The sequence below is a fragment of the Podarcis bocagei genome (genome assembly GCF_964188305.1).
Source record: "Podarcis bocagei genome assembly, chromosome: 1".
Classification (NCBI taxonomy): Eukaryota; Metazoa; Chordata; class Lepidosauria; order Squamata; family Lacertidae; genus Podarcis; species Podarcis bocagei.
Genome location: NC_138125.1, coordinates 78,406,803 through 78,431,669, shown reverse-complemented (window position 1 = coordinate 78,431,669; position 24,867 = coordinate 78,406,803). Strand labels below are relative to the sequence as shown.

Below are 24,867 nucleotides of genomic sequence, written 5' to 3'. Positions count from 1 at the left end.
CACACAGGCCTATAGCCACATACACAGTCATCACTGGAAACTTCCAGGAAACAGCAGTACATGCTGGTAGTAATTGGAGTGACAAATATGCATACAGTGTCAATATTCTTTTCAGCAAGTGATAAGTATCTATGTTGCCACACCAAGAACTTTACAAGAACAGTTCCCTACTGGCGTACAGGTTCAGAAGATATAAATACTATAGATGATAAGAATTACATTCATATTGTGCCTATGGAAAGTAAATAGTACAGCATGGGTGTAATCATTGGCTTCATGCATGTTGAGATTACTTGTGGTCTAGAACTCAATGGGATACAGGATTTACTAGGATTTTTGTTGCATCTGTCCAAAAGCATAGAAGGAGTGTTGTGCCTTCTTGAATTTCCTTTCCTTTCCCCCAGTTTTGCTTCATCTCACAAAATAAATATGATCTTTTAAAAATTGTGAATATAGCCCAAATGCTGCTATACTGACTAAATACAGAGAGGCGGGAGAAGCAAAAAGTTGAGATATCTGAGGAGATCAAGGATTCTTAAAAATCAAAGTTTGGGACTTACCAATTTATTAATAAATAAGTTAATAAGAAAATAACTTTTGATATATTTCTATTTCACTGTAAAATATTTCTTTTTGTTTAATGAAACATAGCATGGCATAAAGCAGAGCTTTCAAAACTTTTCATGTTGGTGACACATTTTTTTAGACATGCATCATTTTGCGACACAATTATTTAGTTTTACTAGCAAACCGGAGGTTACAATGACTCCTTTCCAGGCCTGGGAGAAGCGCGGGAGCATTTGTGTGACATAGCTACACACTGCAGCTGACACAGTAACGTGTCGCGACACACAGTTTGGAAAGCTCTGACATAATGTCTGTGACTGGGTCCTAAACACATGCTGTTCTGCATTTGCACTGGGGGTATTTCCACCTCCTCTTCCTCTTTCTATTTGTATGTTACTTTTTGACAAAATGGTGCCCAAATGGTGCCAAATTGGCTCACAGCACATCAGATGAACATTAAGTTTTTAAAAAATTAAAATTTCCACTCCCTTCCCACATAGCCTCTTTAGGATTTAGTCCCCCTGCCCCGCTGCACAACTGCCCAGTCCAAATCAAGTCCCTGTGACTGCTTGGGGGGCAGGGGAGATGATACGAGACAATGCTGTCATAGATCTCCCTGGTGACTCCCATGTAGTTTGAACCTTAGTACCAGATGTCAGGAGAAACTTTTCTTCACCTGTTTGTTAGCAAATAAGCACCTCTTTGTCCTCTTTTTTTGGCAATGCATAAGTGGTCTTCCTATTCTTTAGAAATGTTCAAAGCCTTTACGGCAGGCATGGGGAACGTATGACCCTTCAGATGGTGAACTTTAATTCCCTGCATCCCTGACTATTGGCCATGCTTGTTGTAGTTAGGGCATATATGGTAAACCCTCGTACCTGCAATTTAGATAGGTAGTTAGGTAGGCAGGTGGATAGTTCATTGCCCATTGTTCAGGACAAGAGGAGCAACGATCTGAAGTAGTCATGGTTAAATAGCTGTTAGAAGGGGGGGCTGCTGGTGCTTTAAGGATGACAAGAAACCATTTTTATTTACTTAAGGAGGCTTCTTTGTAAGGCACAGCAATCCTTTTGATCTCATTAATCCATAAAGCAATATTGCTTGTGAGTTCTGAAAAGATATTCAAAGAAAAAAGGGGAAAGTGTCTAAAAGGTGTGTGGGAGAGAAAGAACTCTCTCAAAAGACAGCAATTGATTCTCAGACAACAATGAATTTCACAGCTGAGCTGAAAATAACCAATTTCTAGAACAGTCAATAGATAATACCAGGCTCCCAAAAGTATTTGCGCAAATAGGTCTGTTTGCTCAAATGCCTTTATTCTCAAACACCTCCATTTTCAGATAGTATTATTTGGTTTTTCTACTTGACTATGAATTTTGGAGAGCATTTGAGAAATAGCTGCTGTGCAGATGTGTAGAAGCCCTCATCCTCATCATCTCTTATGATAGTGCATTCTGATATTTGCTTTCACATTGAGTAAAGAAAATAATTTCTTAGAACTGTCAGTCCTGCTAGGACACAAAGCAGACAAGTATCTAATAATAATAATAATAATAATAATAATAATAATAATAATAATAATAATAATAATATATTATTTATACCCCACCCATCTGGCTGAGTTTCCCCAGCCACTCTGGGCAGCTTCCAATTGAGTGTTAAAAACAATACAGCATACATTGCAGGACATAGGAAGCTGCCTTAGACCACTGGCCTATTCTAGCTCAATATTGTCTACAGTGATTGGCAGCTGTCATCCAGAGTTTCAGCCAGGATTCTGTCCCCCTCCCCCAACTGGAGATGCCAGGGATGAACTTGGGACCTTCTGCATGCAAAACGTGGGCTCTATAACCAAACTGTGACCCTTCTCCATTTTAGTGCAGCAAACAAGTCCTGCTTCTGAAAGGTCTACTTGTAGGAAACTTTGCTTACCTCCAGTCAGAAAACAACATTAGGCAATGACTATTTAACTGTGCCTTGATCAGACATTCTCAGGAACATTCTCCTACTTCACATCATCAAACAGAAAAACATTGACACTGAAAAATGATCAAGCCATCCTCGTAGGGTATGGATTGTAAGCTATCCCGTTCTACTTGCATCGGTGGCATCACAGAATAATACATTGGGAGGTGTCAGGAGTGATTGGCAGGGAGCACAGGCAGCACAGTATCACACACCTGATTTCCTGACACCATTTTTTTTGAAGAAGAGGATGGGTGAGACATGGGGAGCATGCACAATGACAGAGCCAATTCAATGCTGCAGCCACAATGGCCACACTGCACTGATCTTGGTCATTCTCCTCTGCACACGTTCCAGCTTGTCAGTATCCTTCTTAAACTGTGGTGCCCAGAACTGGCCACAGGACTGCAGGTGGGGTCTGACTAAGGAAGAATAGAGCAGTACTATTATTTTCCTTGATCTGGACACTATACCTTTGTTGATGCAGCATAAAATAGCATCAACTTTTTTGCTGCTGCATTGCACTGCTGACTCATGCTACGCTTATGGTCTAAGGGAAGTAATAGTGCCACTGTATTCTGCTCTGGTCAGACCACACCTGGAGTACTGTGTCCAGTTCTGGGCACCACAATTCAAGAAGGACACTGACAAACTGGAACATGTCCAGAGGAGGGCAACCAAAATGGTCAAAGGCCTGGAAACGATGCCTTATGAGGAACGGCTAAGGGAGCTGGGCATGTTTAGCCTGGAGAAGAGGAGGTTAAGGGGTGATATGATAGCCATGTTCAAATATATAAAAGGATGTCACATAGAGGAGGGAGAAAGGTTGTTTTCTGCTGCTCCAGAGAAGCGGACACGGAGCAATGGATCCAAACTACAAGAAAGAAGATTCCACCTAAACATTAGGAAGAACTTCCTGACAGTAAGAGCTGTTCGACAGTGGAATTTGCTGCCAAGGAGTGTGGTGGAGTCTCCTACTTTGGAGGTCTTTAAGCAGAGGCTTGACAACCATATGTCAGGAGTGCTCTGACGGTGTTTCCTGCTTGGCAGGGGGTTGGACTCGATGGCCCTTGTGGTCTCTTCCAACTCTATGATTCTATGATTCTATGATTCTATACTAAGACCATCCTTTTCACATGTATTATTGCCAAGTTGGGCGTCACCAATCCTATATTTGTGCATCTGGTTATTCCTGCCTAAGTGCAGAACCTTCCATTTGTCCCTACATTTTGTTAGTTTTGCTCCAGTTCTCCAATCTGTTAAGATCATATTGAATCCTGATTCTATGTCTTGAGGTATTAGCTACCTCAGTTCCTTCATCCAAGTCATTTGCAAGGATATTGAACAACACCAGGCCCAGAACAGAACCATAGGTCTTTTCCAGGGAGTCTTCTCTTCTCATGAGGTGGCCCAAGTACTGGAGCCTCAGCTTCATGATCTGTCCTTCAGAATGTTCAGAATAGAAGGTCTCAAATTATCATAGTTTTTCATACCTCAAAAAGCTTTCACTCCTTCTCAGCACTAACAAGGAAAAGAGGCGTTTGCCACACTAGATGGGCATCACTTAACACAGTAACCAGAATATTAAACAGTGACCTGCCTGTCACTCAGAAAACCACAGATTGACTCAAAAGCTCCTTGATTTTTTTTCCAGGATCTTCAATGGCATTTGCTGGGGAAGAAATATTACCTTTTTGCTATTCATTTCTAATTTCCTTTATTAGATGGAACCTTGACAAAAAAAAATATACCTCCCAAAAGGCAAACATGCTCAGCCAGTCATCAAGGAACTGAAAGCGCATCCTCTATTTACCCCTGTATCTGCTAAGATCCTCACAGCCCCACCTTGTTAGACCATGTCAAACAAGCTGGGAAAATAGACAGAACCTCCTGCTATATAAGCCTCTGAGAGTGCAAGTGAACTAGTCCTTCTGGCCAGAAGCGGGCTGAGTACCTTAACACCGAACTCCATCCAGTATGGGGTTTGGTAGAGGGATGAGGGTGCCATTATGGGCCCTAGCATTCATGATCTGCAGCATCCAACAGAAAGGTAAAAACTCATTTCCTTTGCTTCTTTTACAAGAAAAAAGTGCCAATGTAATTGAATATCTCAATTCACTCAAATTATACCTCATTCTATTTTGTGAGTCATGCAAATGTTTGAATTTCAAAGAGTTTTTCACCCTTTTAATACTGTTTCAGTTAAATGTTTAACAATTCCGAATAAACTGGGGTATTTTAATATTGTACTTCCTGAAGCGAAAACATTTAGTGACATCTTAATGTGGATTGAATGGGGATCAAATAGAAAAGTACGATTTCGGCCTCTCCTTGAAAAGTTATAAAGTATGAAATGCATGTTTCCTGGTTAGAAGTCTGTCAGAATACTAACATACTAACATTTTAAAGTTGCATATTACTGTATTCACTTGAATCTATTGCTCACCTTTTTGGGCCAAATTATGTTGTGAAAATGAAGGTTGTGCATTAGATTTGATGGCACATTTACATTCGACAGCAAATACTTTTTTGGGTTTCAAGGTTCTGAAAATTGAATTTGCATTAGATTCGATGGTGCATTAGACTCTAGTAAATACGGAAGTATGTACAGCAGCTAAACTCCAAAGAAGATAGACAAGGGGGGGGGGGCATCACTTTGCATTATCCCTCCATAGCCTTGTTCATATGAATGTATCTGATGTGTAAATTCTAGTGTGTGTATGTGTTATTTTTCAATGAAGTAGCTCCCAAATGCAAAATCCAAATGTTACCACCCCAGAAAAAAAGCACTGAGGTGATCCCTAATTTGCAAACAAGTCTGGGAGTTGCTTACTGAAGACCCACAAGTCTTCAGGCCTGAGCTTATCTTTTAATCAGGTCCCTCATTCTGTTTCCTGAACTACATTGGCTAAGAGGCAGGACAGAAAAGGAACAAAAATTCCCTCTATACAGGGCAGCCGGGGAGAAGAATTAAAACTCTTGCTTAGTAGTAGTAGTAGTAGTAATAATAATAATAATAATAATAATAATAATAATAATAATAATGAAATTTATTTATATCCCGCCCTCCCCAGCCGAAGCCGGGCTCAGGGCGGCTAAGAACAATCAAATAATCAAACAATCAAATAATCCAACATTCTAAAAACATTTCATTATAAAAATTAATTAAAATCAAATTGATGGCAACCGTTAAGCAAAATTCTGTGCAGGTTGCCAGAGGAGGGAGTCAGGCTGCACCCTGACCAAAGGCCTGGTGGAACAACTCTGTCTTGCAGGCCCTGCGGAAAGATGTCAGGTCCAAATAGTACCAAATGTTATCGGTCTCATTGATTGTTAAAGGGTACTAGAGTCTCATTTGAATCAGGAAGCATTACTGATACCATGTGAATTGCATCCTGGGATGCGGTTGATTGGTACAGTTCCTTACTAGGATTTAAGCCGAAACCTGTATTCAGTGCCAAAGTTCAGCACTGGAAAATGTGAAATAGAAACAAAGAAGAAATGACAAATGGTGTTGAATCTCAACCAACCCAGCTGACATAAATGAGGGGTAAGGCTTTTTCAGGGCAGGTGTGAGATTTCTAGGCAGGGATTAACATTTTAGATCATCATCACTACCATCATCATAATCATGATCCAAGAGCATTATTTTGGAAGCAGATTCCATTAAAATCAATAGCGCTTGCTATCAATAGGACTTGAGTGCTGGGTATTTAGAGGTCTTGTGCCAGGTTCACTCCTTTTTATTATAGCCAAAGCCTCTTATCACAGTACAATTTTCCATTTACCTTCAATGAGGGACTCTTTCTTTGGGTTTTTATCTATGTTTGTCTAATTTTATACCATCAATTAAACCCCCACAGATATCTGTGAGATGTATAGCAAACTATCTTTGATTAGATTGTGCCCCAAACCTTCCATCTGAAGACACTGAAGGCAGGCCCAGCAACAGCAATCGGCCAGATCAGCCATTCCTCATTGGCCAAACCCAAACCATTAATTGTGTCCTCTCCTGGACTCTTGGAAGTTTTAGAGCAGTGGATGGCAATGTATCTAATAATACCTGTTGCAGTAACATCCTCCAGAGCCAAGATGTGTCAGAGCCCATCAATATTTTGGATGATAAAGATTTGAAAGATTGATTAACTTTGGCTGGATTGTGCCCATTCACGATATCTGTTAGTTTGATATACAAACTTAAAGGAAAATACATATTTATAATTTCACTGAAATTGAGAACCACTGTCAGCAGCTGGTATAGTTAGAGTATCCACCAATCTCAGTCATGCATATTCTACACTTCGTGGTGAATGTGCTCTTATAAGAGTTTCACACACTGCTTTTCAATTGCCAACTTTTGGATTGCTATCTTCCACCATGGGCTTTCTGCACACTGGTGCAAAAGCACAATCATAGCATTTACCAGGCCCTGAAAGCTGAGATTATGGCTTTAACTGTTTAAAGAATGCACACAAATGAACATACATACAAATTATGGTTTTTCTGTTCCCTTTGTTTGTAGCTTCTAGTGCAGAAGGTGAATCGGGAAAGGTTACCATCATCCCACCATTGACAACAACACCAGTTATAACATGTAAGTCTACCCATAAACTGTCTCAGTTATTTCCTTGTATCTATCAGATATACTCATAAGAAAGGCAAAATGGATAAGGTCAAGAAACAGATGAATAGATGGGTAGATGATTCAACAGGTAAGTAACAGAACAAACATCTTGGCAAATTTGAAAAAAAAGCAATGCATTCTCTTTCTATGCAGGGCCCTCCCTGGGACTGTACTCCTGGCACCCCTCTTATGGGTTTTTGGTGCCAAGTAAAAATGGTTTTATTTACTCAGGTATTTTATTGTGGCATATTGCAGGAGGCGAGGGCGTTTGCTGCTGCTTTTAAATTTCAGATTTTATCTGCGCTGTTTTACTTGTTGCAGTGCTATTTTTACTCTTCTTGTTGCTTTTATCTTGGCTTTATTACTTGCTCATTTTGTTTAGTTTTATCTTTATTTTTATCTATCTTATCAAAGTACTAAACAAAGAGAAAGAAGCAGAGAGGTTATTAAAGCAAGTTAAGCTGGTGGACATATAACACATGGACGCTGCAGTTCTTTACTCATGTACTGGGGAGCAGGGACTGTAGAACTCAATGGGACTTACTTCTATCTGTATAGGACTGCACTGTAAATAACCTTAAATAAAGCCCAGCCAAGGATGTTCCACTTTGTGCAAGTGCAGGCACCTAGGGAGGCTGCAGAATGCAGACCACCATAGAGATGATAGGAAGAATGAAAGGATGTTCCCAAACACTCCTTGGCCACCTCAGAAGTAAAGAAAGTGCATGTAATTTATTTTCTCATTAATTTGTACAGAATGGTTAATATATATTTTTTTAAGTAGGTCTATTATTTCCAGATCTAGTATATATCTGCAGATATTTGCTCACCCCTAAAGAAAGGTAGAAATAAAGGGATATGCCTCACACTTCCTTGTGACCTTTGAAGGATTTCCATCTAGAGCAAAGAGATAACTGAAATCTAAACTATTTACTTTCCTTCTATGCTGTCACGTTGTAAGCACTTACTTATTTCTCATTGTAATGAGATTACAAAATTCCTGCCCAGGTTTTGGCAGGGGGTGTCAGGGGATGAAGGTGACAGTCTTTGTGCTAGTTATGAAAGGTCAAGGCAATGACTATATAGAGAGAGGTTGAGTATACACTTATTTTCTTCCCAGCTCTGGAGATCTTTTACACCTTTGTAGATTTTACACAGTAAAATCCCTTTTCCCCTTCACAGGTTTTAGTTCCCTTTGAGTGCTAAATAATGTATTGCACAGTGTTTGATCTTCTGTTCTCTAATTTAAACTTATTTTGTACTCAGTGTATATCCTGCAGTGAAATCTGATTCCAGTTGTGGGTAACAAAAGGGCACAGGGCTTTTCCTGCTTCTGTTGAGCATGCTCTGTTGCACTTTAGTAATAAATCCTGCCATAACTCTAGTTTATGTTGAACAACAGAATAACTTGAAGGATTATGTGTCTTCCTCTGATCCCCTACTCAGCCTGGTTGGGGAACCTGTGACGCACCACATGTTGCTGAACTCCCAAGTCCCATCATCTCCGACCACTGGATGTGCAGGCTAGGAGTGATGAGAGTTTGAGTCCAACAACATCTGGAGGGCCACAGCTTCTCCACTTCAGCCTAAGGGAAAGCTGGCATCAGCATCAACTTACTTCTGAGCTGAGCACATAAAGTGGCAAAAGAAGTAACAGTGTCTACCCAGGGCAAATGCAGGCAAGGAACAAAAGCCTGTTTGTAATGGGCGATAAGCTAGTAATGTCACTATGTAAGCTGGCATAGAAAATGAAGAAATGAAGATGTTGTCAGCAAAAAGTGTGCAGTATACCTTTACAACCTTTTGTGAATTTGCAGCCTTCAACTCAGCTCATAATGGGCAAGTCTGCAGCACGTGGGGCCAATTCCACTACAAGACGTTTGATGGGGACATCTATTATTTCCCTGGGACCTGCAACTATGTATTTGCCTCCCATTGCAATGCTGCCTATGAGGACTTCAACATCCAGATCAGGCGCACAATGGTGAAAGACATTCCCACTATCAGTTCTGTCACCATGCGGTTGGATGGGACGGATTTTGAAATGCAAAAAGATGCCATTGTGGTGAATGGTGAAAGGTAATAACACAGACTTGTGTCCTGAGCAGACCTACTTCCTCAAATAGATTCCTTAATAGGCAGATAGAGTTCAGTCCTACCATGATCTAAGAACCAATAACCATGAAAGGTCCATGGTAGCCACTTCTAATCTGGGTGTCAGTGTCCAGCCAGTGGTGTGCAGTGACTACCATGTTCAGTATCAATCTGTGGTCCAACGCCCAGAAATCCCCATGCTGAAGCACACTGAGAAATACATTAATGAAGCCATTAAAGGCTATTGAAAGCCCAAAATTCCCAACCACAGAGGAGGCTGCTTGTGGCCTCCAGTAGGCTTTGCTGCTGTGGTCACCATAGCCACATGCCCTTCTAATTTGTCTTGGGTGGGCATGAGTAATTCTGCAGTAAGTTCTGTAACGGGATAGTTCAATCACTCATGATGGCAATTTGGCAGTTATACACCCTCAAAAAAAGCCACATGTCACTTTGCTTTGAATTACATATCCAGTATCTCTGATGCTTTCTCATCAGGGTTCAGCTGCCTTACACTGGATCAGGATTCGTTATTGAGAAATTTACCATCTATGTGAGAGTGATTGTCAAGCTGGGCCTAACCTTACTGTGGAATGAAAAGGACAGTCTAATGGTAAGTGCTACATAATATAGAGAATTGACAAGTGTGACCCCAGCAGAATGTGGCAGTGTAGAATGTTCCTGTTCAGTATCCCAGCCTGCCAGCCAGCCATGCCTTCCTTCGCAATACCCAATTCCACTCTCCCTTCCTGCTGCTTTTCTATTTCCCCACCCGCACCAGAAACTAAAATTCTGTCACCACTGAGCATGCTCAGTCTTCACAGGGTTGTTTGGGGGCAGGGATCACCCCTTTAGGTCCCCCGTAATATTTTTCTACTTCTGCAAGACTTGGATTTCCCATGAAGCATGCTGATACCTCCCTCGTATTTTCCACTAGCCTTGTTCTGGCTTCATCATAATCATCATAACCCAGCAGCTGAGTTTACTTTTTGTATGTATGATGTCACCTGAACAACATTACAGATAAAATCATGATACCACAAGGCAGTTTGTTGTATAGGGTCTTTGCAATATGCTCTTATGTCGACTCATGCAAGTTAACATCACAGATTTTCAGTAACTGGTGAAAAGAAACCACCCAAATAATTGCTTCTAAGTACAGATTGGGCTTTGATATGCACAAGCTCTTTGGGGTATTCAGCCTGCCTGCCTGCCTCCCCACCCTCTCTTACACACATACATACCTAATATCCTGTTCTGTTCATAATAAGCTCTTAGTAAAAGGTAAAGGACCCCTGACAGTTAAGTCCAGTCGCGAATGACTCTGGGGTTGCGGCACTCATCTTCCTTTACTGGCTGAGAGACCCGACGTTTGTCCACAGGCAGTTTTTCTGGGTCATGTGGCCAGCATGACTAAGCCGCTTCTGGTGAAACCAGAGCAGCGCACGGAAACGCCATTTACCTTCCCGCTGGAGCGATACCTATTTATCTGCTTGCACTTTGATGTGCTTTCGAACTGCTAGGTTGCAGGAGCTGGGACCGAACAATGGGAGCTCACCCCATCATGGGGATTCGAACCACTAACCTTCCGATCAGCAAGCCCTAGGCTCAGAGGTTTAGACCACAGTGCCACCCGCATCCCCTTACTTACTTACTTCCCTTACAAATCTTATTTGCAGTCAGTATCTAACTGCAGAAATCAACCAAGATATGTTTCCACTTGACATTTTATCTCTATTTTCAAAGAGATGAAAACACGTTTGGATTACACATTTAGCATATTCACATTTTTGCAGGAGGTGCCACCTGTTGCTTCAATTTTTCATTTTCTAGTAAAATTTCTCTTTTATAGGCCCTAACCTTATCTATAGATTGCAGAGCAGGGAATCCCATTCAAAGAACAGAAAGCATAAGTGGAGAAGAGTCAGCTGCTTTTATATATACACTGTAAATATTACAATGAAAACTAGGTTGTTATGAATAGCACAGACTGGCTGAGACTCAAAAATGATACCCCAATTTTCTATTCACTAAATTTGAATTGCAACATTGATGGAAGTTATCTTGGTGTCTCCAGTGCAGCTGCTGTCTTGAATTTTCAATCTATATCATGGAGAGTAATATTAACTTTCATCAACTTTCTCCTATATAATTTCAGCTGGAACTTGATAAAAAATATGCAAATCAGACCTGTGGACTTTGTGGGGATTTTAATGGCATTCCACAATACAATGAGTTCTTTTCAAACGGTAAGTATCAAAAACACTGCTTATTGAAATTGGGTATCAACTATTTATATGTCATGATTCATTGAGTGCTGTGGAACTACAATCTCTTCAGAGGTTTGGCTTTTCATCCATTTCAAAACATTTTAAGTGGTATAAGCAGTGCTTTGGGGGGCGGGGAGGAAAGACATGCTGGTATTCATATACATATTGATAAAAATGACAGCACAAAATGGCTGTCATTGGCAGGGGGAGGGGGAATGAGGTGCCAGTAGTCTGTTCTAGTGAGCACCCATCATAAGAAAAAGCCCCGAGGATAAAAACCTGGTGGATTTGTCTGATATCTGTCATTCTTCACTTTTAAAATCAACAACACACATTGAATATTTAGATATTAGGTGAATTTCACTTTTCATGCTCATCAAAATAGATTTTCAGCATATGGATGATATTGATAGCATTAAGTAAATGAATTAGTGATTGGAAAAACATTTCTATTTCTGAGGTTCTAAACCAAGGCCACCATAGTGCCCTCAGACACAAGCTGCGGTGCATAAGACCCTTTGCTCTTCCCGATGTTTTATCCTTTTAATTAAAAAAACATGATGACATTTTGTTGTTGAGCGGAACAGTTGCTTGGTTTTTCTGTCTGTGATAATTTGTTGAGTGGGGTGTACAGTGGTACCTCGCAAGACGAATGCCTCGCAAGACAAAAAACTCGCTAGACGAAAGGTTTTTCGGTTTTCGATTTGCCTCGCAAGACGAAATTTCCCTATGGGCTTGCTTCACAAGACGAAAACGTCTCGCGGCTTTGTTTCCTTTGTCTAAAAACAAAGACATGTTTTGTTTATAAAGTTAATTTATTTACCCTTCAATTTTTGAACTGCTCTTTACAGTATGTGTGACTTTAAAGAGCAGTTAATAAACTGTTGTTGTACCAAATTTGGCTTTGTTTCGACTTTTTTTGACCATAGGAACGCATTAATTGATTTTCAATGCATTCCTATGGGATTTCGTGCTTCGCAAGACGAAAAATTCGCTAGATGACAAAAATTGCGGAACGAATTAATTTCGTCTTGCGGGGCACCACTGTAGATAGTTCGCTTGTTTTGATAGATTGTTCAGCATTGCTGCTTTAACTTCTGAAAAATGAGTACTCTTGTTTCTCCTCGGCTTGTTTTTGCTGCAATCATACTTACCTACTGAGATTGCTGTTAGGGGGAATGTTGGCCAATGGTGTTTTTACGTCAGTTGAGAAGGCGTACTGGAGCTTGCACATAGTCAAAAGGCCCTTTGAAAGTTACTGTTGCTACAGGGGAGCTGCTTTTCTCCCAAACGGCCTCAGTAAACAGCCATTGGGGTTTGGAGGACTGACCCACACATGGCATTTCTGTGGAATTGACAGTCCTCCTGGAAGGGTAGCAAATCTGAAGCTGGGACCCTCACTCACATAGTTGGTTGTTTAAACATTGCCTTGATCATGCCCATGGAGAAGCGACTTCCATGCAACTAGGGTTCAGAATCATGTGCTGTTCCCATACAGTCAATAGCTCTTTCCCCATTGAGACAGGTGTGTGCTTCAGCCCATGCTGGCCCTTTTCTGTCCCATTGGCTGACAGAGAGCCATGTGATTTGTACAGTTCTCCCAGCTGGTGCTCTGAAGGGTTGTCCCAGCGGGGGGAAGCAACTGGTTTTCCACAGGGTATTTACTGCACATCCCATTGTGCTATAGTGCTTTACTAAGAGTAGGGGAAAGAACCATGTGGCTATCCCTCTCAGCATCACATTTGTCAAACTGGAACAAGAACCTCTATGCAAGATACTTTCTCATATGAATCTTTTTGAAGTCATGGGTTGCTGTTTTTCATTACAGGGGCCGAAATAACTACTTTGCAGTTTGGGAATATGCAGAAAATGAATGGGCCGACAGAAGAATGTGAGGATCCTACGCCGGTCTCTCTGAGCAACTGCACTGATGAAATTGTAAGATTTTTTTTTTGCTTATTCTTACACTTTACATTTGTTTTATTTCCAAAAGGATGCTTAAATCTTAAGGAAGAATTGTAATGGCAGAGAAAATATATTGTTGTTTCCTCAGCTCCTGAAATTAACATTATAAGTTCCTTGTTGCAAGAACCTGATTTCTTTTCCTTGTAATTATGGCACTTTACAAAGTGCCCTGTGTACTAAATATGTCATTGTCATCTAAGACAGGAATGGGTAAACTTGTCATTCTTCACATGTAGCTGGACTCTCCAACCGGAATGGCCACTGATGAGAAACATTGAGAGCTGGAGCCTGACGACATCCGGAAGGCCACAGATTCCTCATCCCTGATCTAGGATCAGTTAATCACCATTAAAAACAGTCCTTCTTGATAAAAACTTTTTGCTTTTGCTTTTCCATCTAGGAGCTTTGCCAGCGTGTACTGACTGGCTCTTCATTCTTTCAATGCAATGCTGTAGTGGGAGTTAATGACTACATTGAGTCTTGTGTACAAGACCTGTGCCTCTGTAAACAAGAAGATATCACCTCCTGTCTCTGCGACACTTTTGCTGAATATTCCCGGCAGTGTGCTCATGCTGGTGGGGAACCTCAGAACTGGAGAAGCCCAGAGCTGTGCCGTAAGTGTAAATCACAGCTAGTCAATTATTTCAGCTGGACATTTGATACAGCTTGACATGATATTCAGCAATTACTCTGGTGAACTGGAAATTAGAAGGTACAACCAAAAGTAGAGTACACACAAAGTTGCATGCTTTTAAAGGTATTAATTAATTAATTGAATTTGTATACTGCCCTATACCTGCAGGTCTCGGGATGAGCACCTGACTAGTGGATGAGCACCAGGCTGTAAGAAGCTGAAGTGTTTCATAGATCCCTATATTGAGTTTGTCCTGCTTATGAATGACTTGCATAAGTGGTGGGAGATAGAGAGATACCTCTAACTTGCAGGTGATACATAGCTGAGATAAACTGGAAAAGAAGCAATCTAGAGGACATGGTGACAGCTAGGAGTTATTTGAATGTGTCAGAACACTGTGTTTTCAGCAATCAAATGATAAATGCAACTAATTTAGAAGTTTAGATGTTCATCTGCTCATCAACTCTGCTGTTTTGGGCAATGGCGAGTCTGGGAGGTATGATCTGCAGCGCATAGAGGAATGAAGTCATCAGAGATGCCCCAGCTTATATTGCTCCTGCTTTTGAGAGGACCTTTTCCCCACAGTCTTACCACTTGAGTAATAAACTATGAAAGGAGAAAAAGTCCATCAGGCAGGTTTGTTCAGAAGGAGATATTAATAAAATGTAACTAATGTCTATTAACCAAATGGTAAATACCATCTAGGCCACCAGGGCACACAAAAAAAGTGGAGGCACATATACCACTGAACAAATGGCAAGCCGCAAAACATGCCTGGTTGGTCACATGATGTGCAGGGCCACTCCATTTTGGCTGGAGGGTCAGATCCAACAGTGGCTAACCCTCTGAGAGGGCCACTTGGACAGGTCGATGGGGCCTGAATTTCCAGCTGTGGCCTGAATTCCAAAAGTGCAGAATGGCTTCAATTAAAGAATCAGGACCACACTCTTAAGTCTACTTCTGATTCTTCCTTCTGGCACCTTTTGCATTTGATACTTTTTTCAGTCACCTTGCAGGGCAGCAGAAAAGGGCACCAAATTCAAAAAGCGTCAGATTCAAGCCACAGCTTGAAGCTTCCCACACCTAAGACCATATGAAACCAGGCACAGGGGAGCTGGCCAGATTCAGAAGTCATGTGGGCTGGTGGTTCTCCACCACTGCTCTAGCATAATGAAAAAAATCATAGGAATTATAATAGACCCCAGTCAAAGCATTCATCAGTTGTGGTATGTGGCTACAAAAGAAAGCAGGTGCCATTTGGAGTTGCAGCAGAAAAGCATTAAATGCAACACACAGAAGGCAGGTCTCTGTTCAAGGCAGAATCACTATAAGGAATTGTTTATTAGCTGAGTGTGCTGCGTGTATCAAAGGGTAACTGAGTTATAATTAATATCCTTCTTTTCAGCAATGGAATGCTCTTCCAACATGCAGTATCAAGAATGTGAATCACCATGTACAGACACTTGCTCCAACTCTGAAAGATCTCAGCTGTGTGAGGACCACTGTGTGGATGGTTGCTTCTGTCCACCAGGTAAGCTTCCACCTTTGTATCCAACTGTTGTAGCCCTTTACACACTTGCTCAGTAGTAAGTGCCACGGATCTTAATGGGGCACTCGCCTCATGGTATTCAAGGTGCAAGCAAGGAAATCCACAAAAAAGGCATGTTGTTTTTAGGAAAAGAGATTGTACAATTATAATTTGTGTCAGGGAAGCTGTGCATGTAACCAACTATCATTTAACATCTTTTAACCATTATAATGTTTAAGTTATTTCTTCCTTTAGGAACTGTATATGATGACATTGACAATGCTGGCTGCATCCCCCACGAGCAGTGTTCCTGTGTTTACAATGGAAAATCCTATGCTCCAGGGACAACTTATTCAGACAACTGCCGTTCTTGGTAACTGACAACCTTTAATATGATGAACAAGTACTTTGTGTAGGAATCTAGGCTTGATCCATGATTTCAACATTTTAAAAGCTCTGCCTAAGTATTTGAATGAGTTATTTCTGAACATGATTCCCAATGAAAGTTCAATAGTATTTGTGATAGATTCCTTACATTGGCTTCTGCCTAGTGCAGGGGTCGGCAACGTGTGGCCCACAAAGACCATTCTACAGGCCCCTGAGCCGCCCCACCCGCTTAGCGAGACCTTCGCCCGCTGCACTAAACCAGCACAGCGTGGCATGGGGACTCACTGAGCGGCGCCGGAAATCGCATCTGTGGACGTGAGGATACCGGAAATCGTGTCTGCGCATGTCCAGGCGCCAAAAAACGCTTCTGTGCAGGCACGATTTCTGGCATCTGGGCATGCGCAGAAACGATTTCCAGCACTGCGGACATGCGCAGATGCAATTTCCGGCCCATGGCCGGTAAACCTTGCCAACCCCTGGCCTAGTGGCCACACTCCAGCTTATGTTTCCATGCATGTCACATTAGCCCTGCTCATTAGGCCTCTGCTAGCCATTCTGCTACATAAAAAGGTAAAGGACCCGTGACAGTTAAGTCCAGTTGTGAACGACTCTGGGGTTATGGTGCTCATCTCGCTTTACTGGCCGAGGGAGCCGACGTTTGTCCACAGACAGTTTTTCTGGGTCATATGGCCAGCATGACTAAGCCACTTCTGGTGAAATCAGAGCAGTGCACGGAAACGCCGTTTACCTTCCCGCCAGAGCAGTACCTATTTATCTACTTGCACTTTGACGTGCTTTTGAACTGCTAGGTTGGCAGGAGAAGGGACTGGGCATCAGGAGCTCACCCTGTCATGGGGAGTCGAACCGCCAACCTTTCAATCGGCAAGCAAAAGGCTCAGTGGTTTACACCACAGCACCACCCACATCCCATTCTGCTACATACCGAGCTGCTATTTGGGCATGACCAAATGAAGCCAGTCTTTTGTACAACTCAATGGGTCAGGATTACCACTGAGATGGTTTAGTAGTGACTTTTCACATCATTAAGCTAAAATTCTGCAGTAACAATAGGATCCTAGGAAACTGCCTTCTGCCAGATTACACTATTTGTTCATCTTGACTATTGTTATCTACTCTGACTGACTGGCAGGCAGGGATCTTTCCCATTGCATGCTACATCACCCTTTTTACTAGAAATTCCAGGAACTGAATCTGAAACCTTTTGCATGTAAAGTTTGTGCTTCCCACTGAGCTGTGGAGCTCTTCATAGGGAAGAATTCACCATTGCGCTAAGGCACCTTTGGTGGACTACAACTCCCATCATTCCTAGCTACTAGGACCAGAGGTGATGGGAGTTGTGGTCCAACATCTGGGGACTCAAGTTTGAGAAAGGCAATCATTCCATCAGGGCAAGCATTTTGGTCCTTTCCCTACTTCCCCCGCATGCTGTTTCAGGGGTTCTCATGACCCCCCCCCCAAACAAGTTCAGAGGGCACCAGGGGGCATGGCAGGAGGAGAGGAAGGAAAGTCCTATTGGACAAGCAGTCCGTGTGTGGAGCTTCCTCTGCATTAGATGAGTCCGCATTAGATGAGTCCCACCCATAGCTTTTAAGCTCCCACATGTTGACTCTTTAAACACAAAGCTGTGCTGGTTTCTACACTTTACAAATGTTTCCACATACATTTCAAAGAATGGAACTAACAATGGAAAATAATATAAGCTAATGTCAGTGCAATATCTTTCCTTAAAATGTATGTTTCTTCTCTTTCTTCCTTTACTTCAAGTTCCTGTATTGGGGGCCAATGGAACTGCACAGAACTCCCATGTCCTGGCATTTGCTCAGTAGAAGGTGGATCACACATCTCCACTTTTGATAAAAAACGTTATAATGTCCATGGAGATTGCGTTTATGTTCTCTCAAAGGCAAGTCACTTAAGATATACTGTCACTATAATTAGCAAAAATGTCCCCATTACCACAGTGCTATACAGGCACACAAACACACACTAATCCTCTTTCTGGGATTATAAAACCAGTGTAATTGTTCCAGTAGTAAATCCCTTGCTTTGGATATCATGGCACACAACTTATTCAGTTTTCCTTTACAAGTTTTAAATCCCTCTCACTTCCTTATTGCTTCTACATTATCACACCATTATTTTCCATAAAGCAGCAATTTTTTTTAGATGTGTAGAAGACACAGACGCAGAAGAGACACCTTTGGGGAAAATTAATAAAGTGGGGGGCAGAATCTCATTTCAGGAGAATTACATATGATACGACAATGAAACTGAAATAAAGTTGCTCAGGGAGATGCTACACATTCAAATAAAAGGCCCATGAGACAACTAGGAAAGTTTGCTTACATATTCTTAAGAAGCCCAACACATTCAATATCTATAAAGGGAGGAAGTAGCAGATTTTCCTGTTCAACAGTTTTGATTCAAAATGTCTACTCTCTCATTTAAAACATCCTGAATCAGTTTCCCTAGCTAAAGCAACCATTATAAGAAGTTAAGTCAAATCCTAAAACCAAAATACTTTTGAGTTCAAGGAAGCTAGAACTGTGCATCTGCGATACTTTTTCAGTGTAATCTTAATTTCTAGGCGCTATTGCAGTAAGTTTGTGATGTAGATGGTAATTCTTGGGTGTTGGCTTGCTTTTTTAGTTTTGTGGAGATGATACATTTAGTGTTCTCGGAGAACTCCGCAAATGTGGCCTGACAGAGACTGAGACATGCTTGAAGATGGTTGCCCTCAACATCAATGGAGACCAGACTGTAAGTTTCTAAACCAAAGGATAGAGAACGCCTTGTAAGCCACAATGCCTTAAGAGACAGGAGTAACTAGGGGGGCGGGTATTCAATTCCATTCACATTTAAAGGCACACCTGGCTAATTCACACTTTCCAAAACTATATGGGGATTTAAACACAGGCACTCTTCAAAATTTGTACTTCTATGAAATTTCCAGTACAGTTCTGTAGCCAAATAATTTGTGCAAAAATGCATAAACTGAAGCTTAAAATACACTTTAAGTACAATTTAAGTGTGCTTAAAAATCGAATTAGTGAAAATAACATGCAAAAATGCATTATAGTAAGAAAAACAGCTTTGCAAAAATGTGTATGTGAGCCAATTTGTATACAAACAAAATTGCATAAAATGTTTGCATTACAATGCTGATAAATTTTCATGAAGAGTTTTTGTAAAAATGCAAACTGATCTGGAAATGTGGAGAACTAAGCTTGAGACTGGAAAATCTGAGAGAGACCAAAAATGACAGATCCACCCATTCCTAGAATAGAATCTGTATGTAAAGGCAACTTGCTTTTTCTAGCTGATGCCCAGAGTATTAGAGTCAGAATAATAAAGTATCAAATAAATTGCCCTTATGTATTCCTGAAGACAATGGGTCAAATCCAGACAACCAGTGAGTGGAACTGTACTCATGGAAGTGGGAGGTTTTTGTTGATAACCACAACACCCAAGGAGCTACTCCAGAGAGTTGGAGGACCTCTCAGAAGAACATGGGAAGCAGTACAGTAAGCTGCTAGGGAAAGTAGTAGAAATCATCTCTCCTGACTCTTTTTTGTGAGTAGGACTCTCTGCTGGGATGCCAGCTCCACCATGAAAAGGAGCTCTTCCATGACAATAATCAGCTCTGAAAAGGCATTTAGTCCATGAAAAGCAAAATGACTTAGTACTCACAAAAGTTCAATTAGAGAATGACTGCAAAATGTGTTTTAAATTGGTTTCGAAGAATGTCGTTGAAAGAACTATTTGAAAAGGAGGAAGAATGGGGCATGGGGGTGGGATAATCAGTTGAGGTTTCAAATCATAAAAGCCAACACTGTCAACCATATTGTTCAGAACCTTTCATCTTTGTATTTTACCAGTTTATGAAATTATGGTGTAATTTGTGCCTTACTGTTCACAGTAATGAATGCATAGAGAGATGGAAAGAATCGGGATTGGATTGATGGAGCATCCTTTGAACTTATTTAGGAACAATATGCTTCTTATGGTTGGCAACCTGCCAAAAGCTTGCCTTTTTTAACATGCATATTAGATAGATGATAGATGATAGATAGATAGATAGATAGATGATAGATAGATAGATAGATGATAGATAGATAGATGATAGATAGATAGATAGATAGATAGATAGATGATAGATAGATATAGATGATATAGATGATAGATATAGATGATAGATAGATATAGATGATAGATAGATATAGATGATAGATAGATAGATGATAGATAGATAGATGATAGATAGATAGATAGATAGATAGATAGATAGATAGATGATAGATAGATAGATAGACAGATGATAGATAGATAGATGATAGATAGATGATAGAAGATAGATAGATGATAGATAGATAGATGTAAAAAGTGTCCGGCCTCAAAATAAACCATTCAAGATTGGTTATATTAATGCTGAACACTCCCTAATTTCACTTATCTGATAGCAGGACCTGCATGTAATAGTTTTTATTCCCCCCCCCAATAAAGCTTATTAGAAGAAACAGAAGATGTAATTTATCACCAAACTCATTATTACACCTTTTCTCTTTGTCACCAGACCATTGTGATCAGTCCTAATGGTGGTGTATTAGTCAACTCGCTCTACACTCAGTTGCCTCTCTCAGCAGGTATGTTGCATGTCAGAAACTTCTGTTTGCCATGGCAGCCTTAAAAGTTTTGAAATCTTAGGGGCAAGCTCAGCAGAAGGGCTTGTTACTCCACAAGCTAGCAGGGTTTGATTGGGTTATTTTCCCTTTTCCAGTTCTGCTGGGAAAAGAAAGTTGGGTTTGTGTAGAGCAGATGTGAGGAACCTGTGGCCCTCTGAATGTTGCTAGACCACTACTCCCATCAGCCCCAAGAAGCATGGCCAATAGCAGAGTTGTAGTTGTAGTTCAGCAACACTTGGAAGACCAAATGTTCTCCACAACTAATGTAGAGGTTTCCCCTGGAAATGAAGGATTCTCTTACCATCAGCCATGTTTTAATAACAGCTACTATAATATAATGCATTGTATGTAAGGCAACCTTTGAAAGGAACTTCCAGATTAGATAGCAAGTTTGTTAACCAGGACTCTCCATAATGAGAATATAAACTGCTGCTGTTTACTACAAGGTCCTAAGCTACCTCTGTAGCTGAGACCAGAGTATGTGAAGGACATCCACCTCCTATAGGAAACTACTTATTAGCTGAGATATATTTTGTGAAAGGTCTTTCACCTGGTGTCCAGAGATTAAGGAGTTGGCTGCCAGAAATAAGCCCTTTTTTGCACCCCATTTATGGGACTGCCTTCTACAAGATGTCTGGTGCCATCGTTGTTATCATTTTGGTGCCAGACTATTCTATCATATTCCCCCAATCCTTTGATGGTTACGATTTGTTAGATCCATGCCATATATGCCACATTATTGTTTCAGTTCATACCACTTAATCATCAACAAAACTGGGGCAAACGATGATATGGTGGCCAATGTAGATTGGGCTGATGGTTGGGCACAATCTGAAAGTAAACATATAACTGTTTCAACTTGTATCAAACCCTTCACACATCCATCCAGCCCACAGTCACAACATGCCAATGTGCTTGGCTTGCATGAATTGGCCTTCACAAATCTGGTTCTTCTTTTCCTGAGTAATGGATGGCAGTTGCAGCTCTGAATCTCATAAGAATGGTGTCTTCTTTGTCCATAGCTAATGTAACCATATTCAGACCTTCGTCCTTCTTCATCATTGTGCATACAAACCTTGGCCTTCAGCTAGTAATCCAGCTCGTACCCACAATGCAATTGTATATTCATGTGGATCCATCTTTCAAAGGAAGGACTTGTGGTAAGAAGAATTTTAAAGCAAAAAGAAATTTGTGGTATGCCTGGGGGGCAAAGTATTATAAAACTGGACTATAAAACTCTTTGGGGTTTCTTTCAAAGGTCTCTGTGGAAACTTTGACAAGCGCCAGATGGATGACTTCACAGCCATAAGTGGAGTGGTGGAAGGAACAGCATCTGCATTTGCTAACACCTGGAAAACTCAGGCTGCATGTCCCAACATCAAACAAAGTTTTGAGGACCCTTGCACGCTTAGCATTGAAAATGGTAGGCATATTTGAGAATTATAAGCAAGACTCACCAACACTTCAAAATTATAATTCTACCTAGCTTGTGGGGGAAATTAATAGAAATAAACAAATTAGAAGAACTGACTGAAAACAAATATTAATAAATGGGGAAATCAGGGGAAATAAATAACAATAAAACCTTGCAAATCAAGATCCTGTAGCCACAATCTAAACAGAGGAAGTTAGGTATGCCACCCCCCATTGAAATACGGTAAGTGGATGTACACATGGCTACCTCTTTTTTAGACTGTGGCTTGTAAGTTTTGCAAGTAGTCTATAAACTAACAGCCCTATGCATAATTGGGTATATTGGGTATCTGTAGCATGCACATATTCAAGATTTAGATCATTTCCTTCCTCAGTCCATGGCTTCAGGAGGTTCAGCAATGAGTGAACAGCAGTGAGTAGAACAAGCATTGTAGCAGCACCATGATATCCTGTCTAGAGTCAGTGATGTGAGTTGAGGTAAAAGCTGCCATTTGCACCTATAGAAATTCCCAAAACGATATGGATTAATTTCTTCTCTTTGTAGAAAAATACGCCCGACATTGGTGTGGATTGCTGACTGACTCGGAAGGACCTTTTGCTAAATGCCATGCCTCAGTTAATCCAGCTTCTTATCATACGGTATGAAGCGATCTGTTACCTCTCATTGAAAACAGTTTATTGGAGGAAGTTGAAAAGTATCTTTGGTTGGGGTAGGCAACCTGATGTCCTACAGATATTTTGGACTGCAACTCCCACTGCCCATGACAATTGGCCATGCTAGCTGGGACTGGTGGGAATTGTAGTCATAAACGTCTGGAGGGCACCATGTTGGTTACCACTAATCTATAAGGAAACATAATGGTGGGACAAGACCAAATGGGTGGAACTAAATGGAAGGTGTCATCAGTATAGGATCCAAGCCATACCATCACATGTTTCAGGGATGAGGCAAGATATGTCATTTCACAGAGAAAAGCAGAAATCAACAACTGGAGAGGGTGAAACTGACAAGGGAGTAGGGGAGCTGAGTGCTGGGCAGTTAGCATAGGCCATGCTGAGACAGTGAAATGCTGAGCATAAACAGAATGTCCAGGAGTGAAGATGATGTGAAAGAATTTCAATAGAGCTTCTGGATGCTCTGAAGGCTGGGAGAAAAGCCAGTCAGGATTTGACTAGAAGGCATAGGAGAGTTTAAAGGACTAGTTCACAAGTGCATGCCCATCACTTGATGACTACAGTATCAAATGCTGATTCCATGAGTAAATTGGCCCAGTGGCGGAGGAAGGGGGTGCGGGGGTGCAGGTCTCCCCAGGTGTCATCACTGAGGGGGTGGCATAATGACAAAAATATGAGTTTTTAAAAATAAAATGGGCTCATGAAACTTTTTAGTTCAGTCAACAAACGTAACGAAACGCGGCTGGCACTGGGCACTACACCACGGGGGCCGGCACTTACCACGGGGTCTGCAGCGTGCCCGAGCCACATGTCTCTCCTGGGAGTGACGTGGTGGCTTGGGCGCCTGCAGGCTCTGTGTTGCCTGAAATGGCAGCGTAGGACTTGCATCTGCCCTCTGCCTCTCCCTCAGCCATCCTACAGCTGAGGGGGAGATGGCAGAGAGGCTCCATAAAGCCCACTCCGCCCCCATGGGTGGCTTGTCCCACCCCCCAGCTGCAGGACGTGCGTGCCGCACCCAGCACCCAAGCGGCTAGCTATGCCGCTGAATTTGCCATCACAAATCAAATACAGTGGTTCCTCGGGTTACATACACTTCAGGTTACAGACTCCGCTAATCCAGAAATATTACCTCGGGTTAAGAACTTTGCTTCAGGATGAGAACAGAAATTGTGCTCCAGCAGCGCAGCGGCAGCAGGAGGCACCATTAGCCAAAGTGGTGCTTCAGGTTAAGAACAGTTTCAGGTTAAGAATAGACCTCCAGAACGAATTAAGTTCTTAACCCGAGGTATCACTGTACCACAGACAATGTTTTCATGCCATTCCATATCACCACACATAAACTTTTCAAAAGAGTCAGTTCACATATTCTCCTCTGTATCATCAACTGATGAGAAATCTAGTGTTGCACATGTATGAGCTCACTGGCTTTAAGACTTCTATTTCAGATGAATGTCTGAACTCAATGAGTAGTATTCTGTGATAGGTAAAGGTAAAGGGACCCCTGACCATTAGGTCCAGTCATGACCGACTCTGGGGTTGTGGCGCTCATCTCGCTTTATTGGCCGAGGGAGCCGGCGTACAGCTTCCGGGTCATGTGGCCAGCATGACTAAGCTGCTTCTGGCGAACCAGAGCAGGGCACGGAAATGCCGCTTACCTTCCCCCTGGAGCAGTACCTATTTATCTACTTGCACTTTGACATGCTTTCGAATTGCTAGGTGGGCAGGAGCAGGGACCGAGTAACGGGAGCTCACCTCATCATGGGGATTCAAACCACCGACCTTCTGATCAGCAAGTCCTAGGCTCTGTGGTTTAACCGACAGCACCTCCCACGTCCCAAGTATTCTGTGATAGTCCTACTCAAAGTAGACCCACAGAAGATAATGGCCATAAGTAACTTGGGTTCATTAATTTCAATGGGTCTAGTCTGAGTAGGAATACTTCCGTCATCTCCTGGATCTAAATATAGATAAATATTTCCCCCTTTTATTCACATACACGCCACATGATACTTCATTTTGCTTTG

General features: G+C 41.6%; 2 protein-coding genes and 1 long non-coding RNA gene across 5 annotated transcripts in view; 2 read left to right on the top strand and 1 right to left on the bottom strand.

Moving 5' to 3' along the window:
* Window positions 1-4,300: 4,300 nt before the first annotated feature.
* LOC308591892 (mucin-2-like) lies at window positions 4,301-18,257 on the top strand. Its single transcript, XM_081202994.1, has 10 exons — window positions 4,301-4,582; window positions 7,055-7,126; window positions 8,974-9,235; window positions 9,746-9,860; window positions 11,406-11,496; window positions 13,346-13,455; window positions 13,883-14,096; window positions 15,522-15,647; window positions 15,900-16,017; window positions 17,817-18,257. The coding sequence occupies exons 1-10, from the start codon at window positions 4,510-4,512 to the stop codon at window positions 18,040-18,042; spliced, it is 1,407 nt and encodes a 468-aa protein (XP_081059120.1). The 5' UTR covers window positions 4,301-4,509; the 3' UTR covers window positions 18,043-18,257.
* Window positions 18,258-18,686: 429 nt separating this feature from the next.
* Window positions 18,687-24,867, bottom strand: part of LOC308592176 — a 41,963-nt gene continuing 35,782 nt past the window's right edge. The window contains exon 4 of one of the 3 annotated variants that reach the window (XR_014010408.1): window positions 18,687-18,820. This is a non-coding gene — a long non-coding RNA (uncharacterized lncRNA). Of the gene's footprint in view, window positions 18,821-22,150; window positions 22,666-24,867 lie in introns of those variants that run through there. The other 2 variants (XR_014010409.1, XR_014010410.1) reach the window with 2 other exon arrangements.
* Window positions 18,771-24,867, top strand: part of LOC308591737 (mucin-5AC-like) — a 49,026-nt gene continuing 42,929 nt past the window's right edge. Inside the window, exons 1-5 of the mRNA XM_081202639.1 lie at window positions 18,771-18,812; window positions 20,626-20,695; window positions 21,757-21,894; window positions 21,993-22,157; window positions 22,713-22,807. Coding sequence (XP_081058765.1) covers window positions 18,780-18,812; window positions 20,626-20,695; window positions 21,757-21,894; window positions 21,993-22,157; window positions 22,713-22,807 — 501 coding nt within the window. The 5' untranslated portion in view covers window positions 18,771-18,779. The remainder of the gene's footprint in view (window positions 18,813-20,625; window positions 20,696-21,756; window positions 21,895-21,992; window positions 22,158-22,712; window positions 22,808-24,867) is intronic.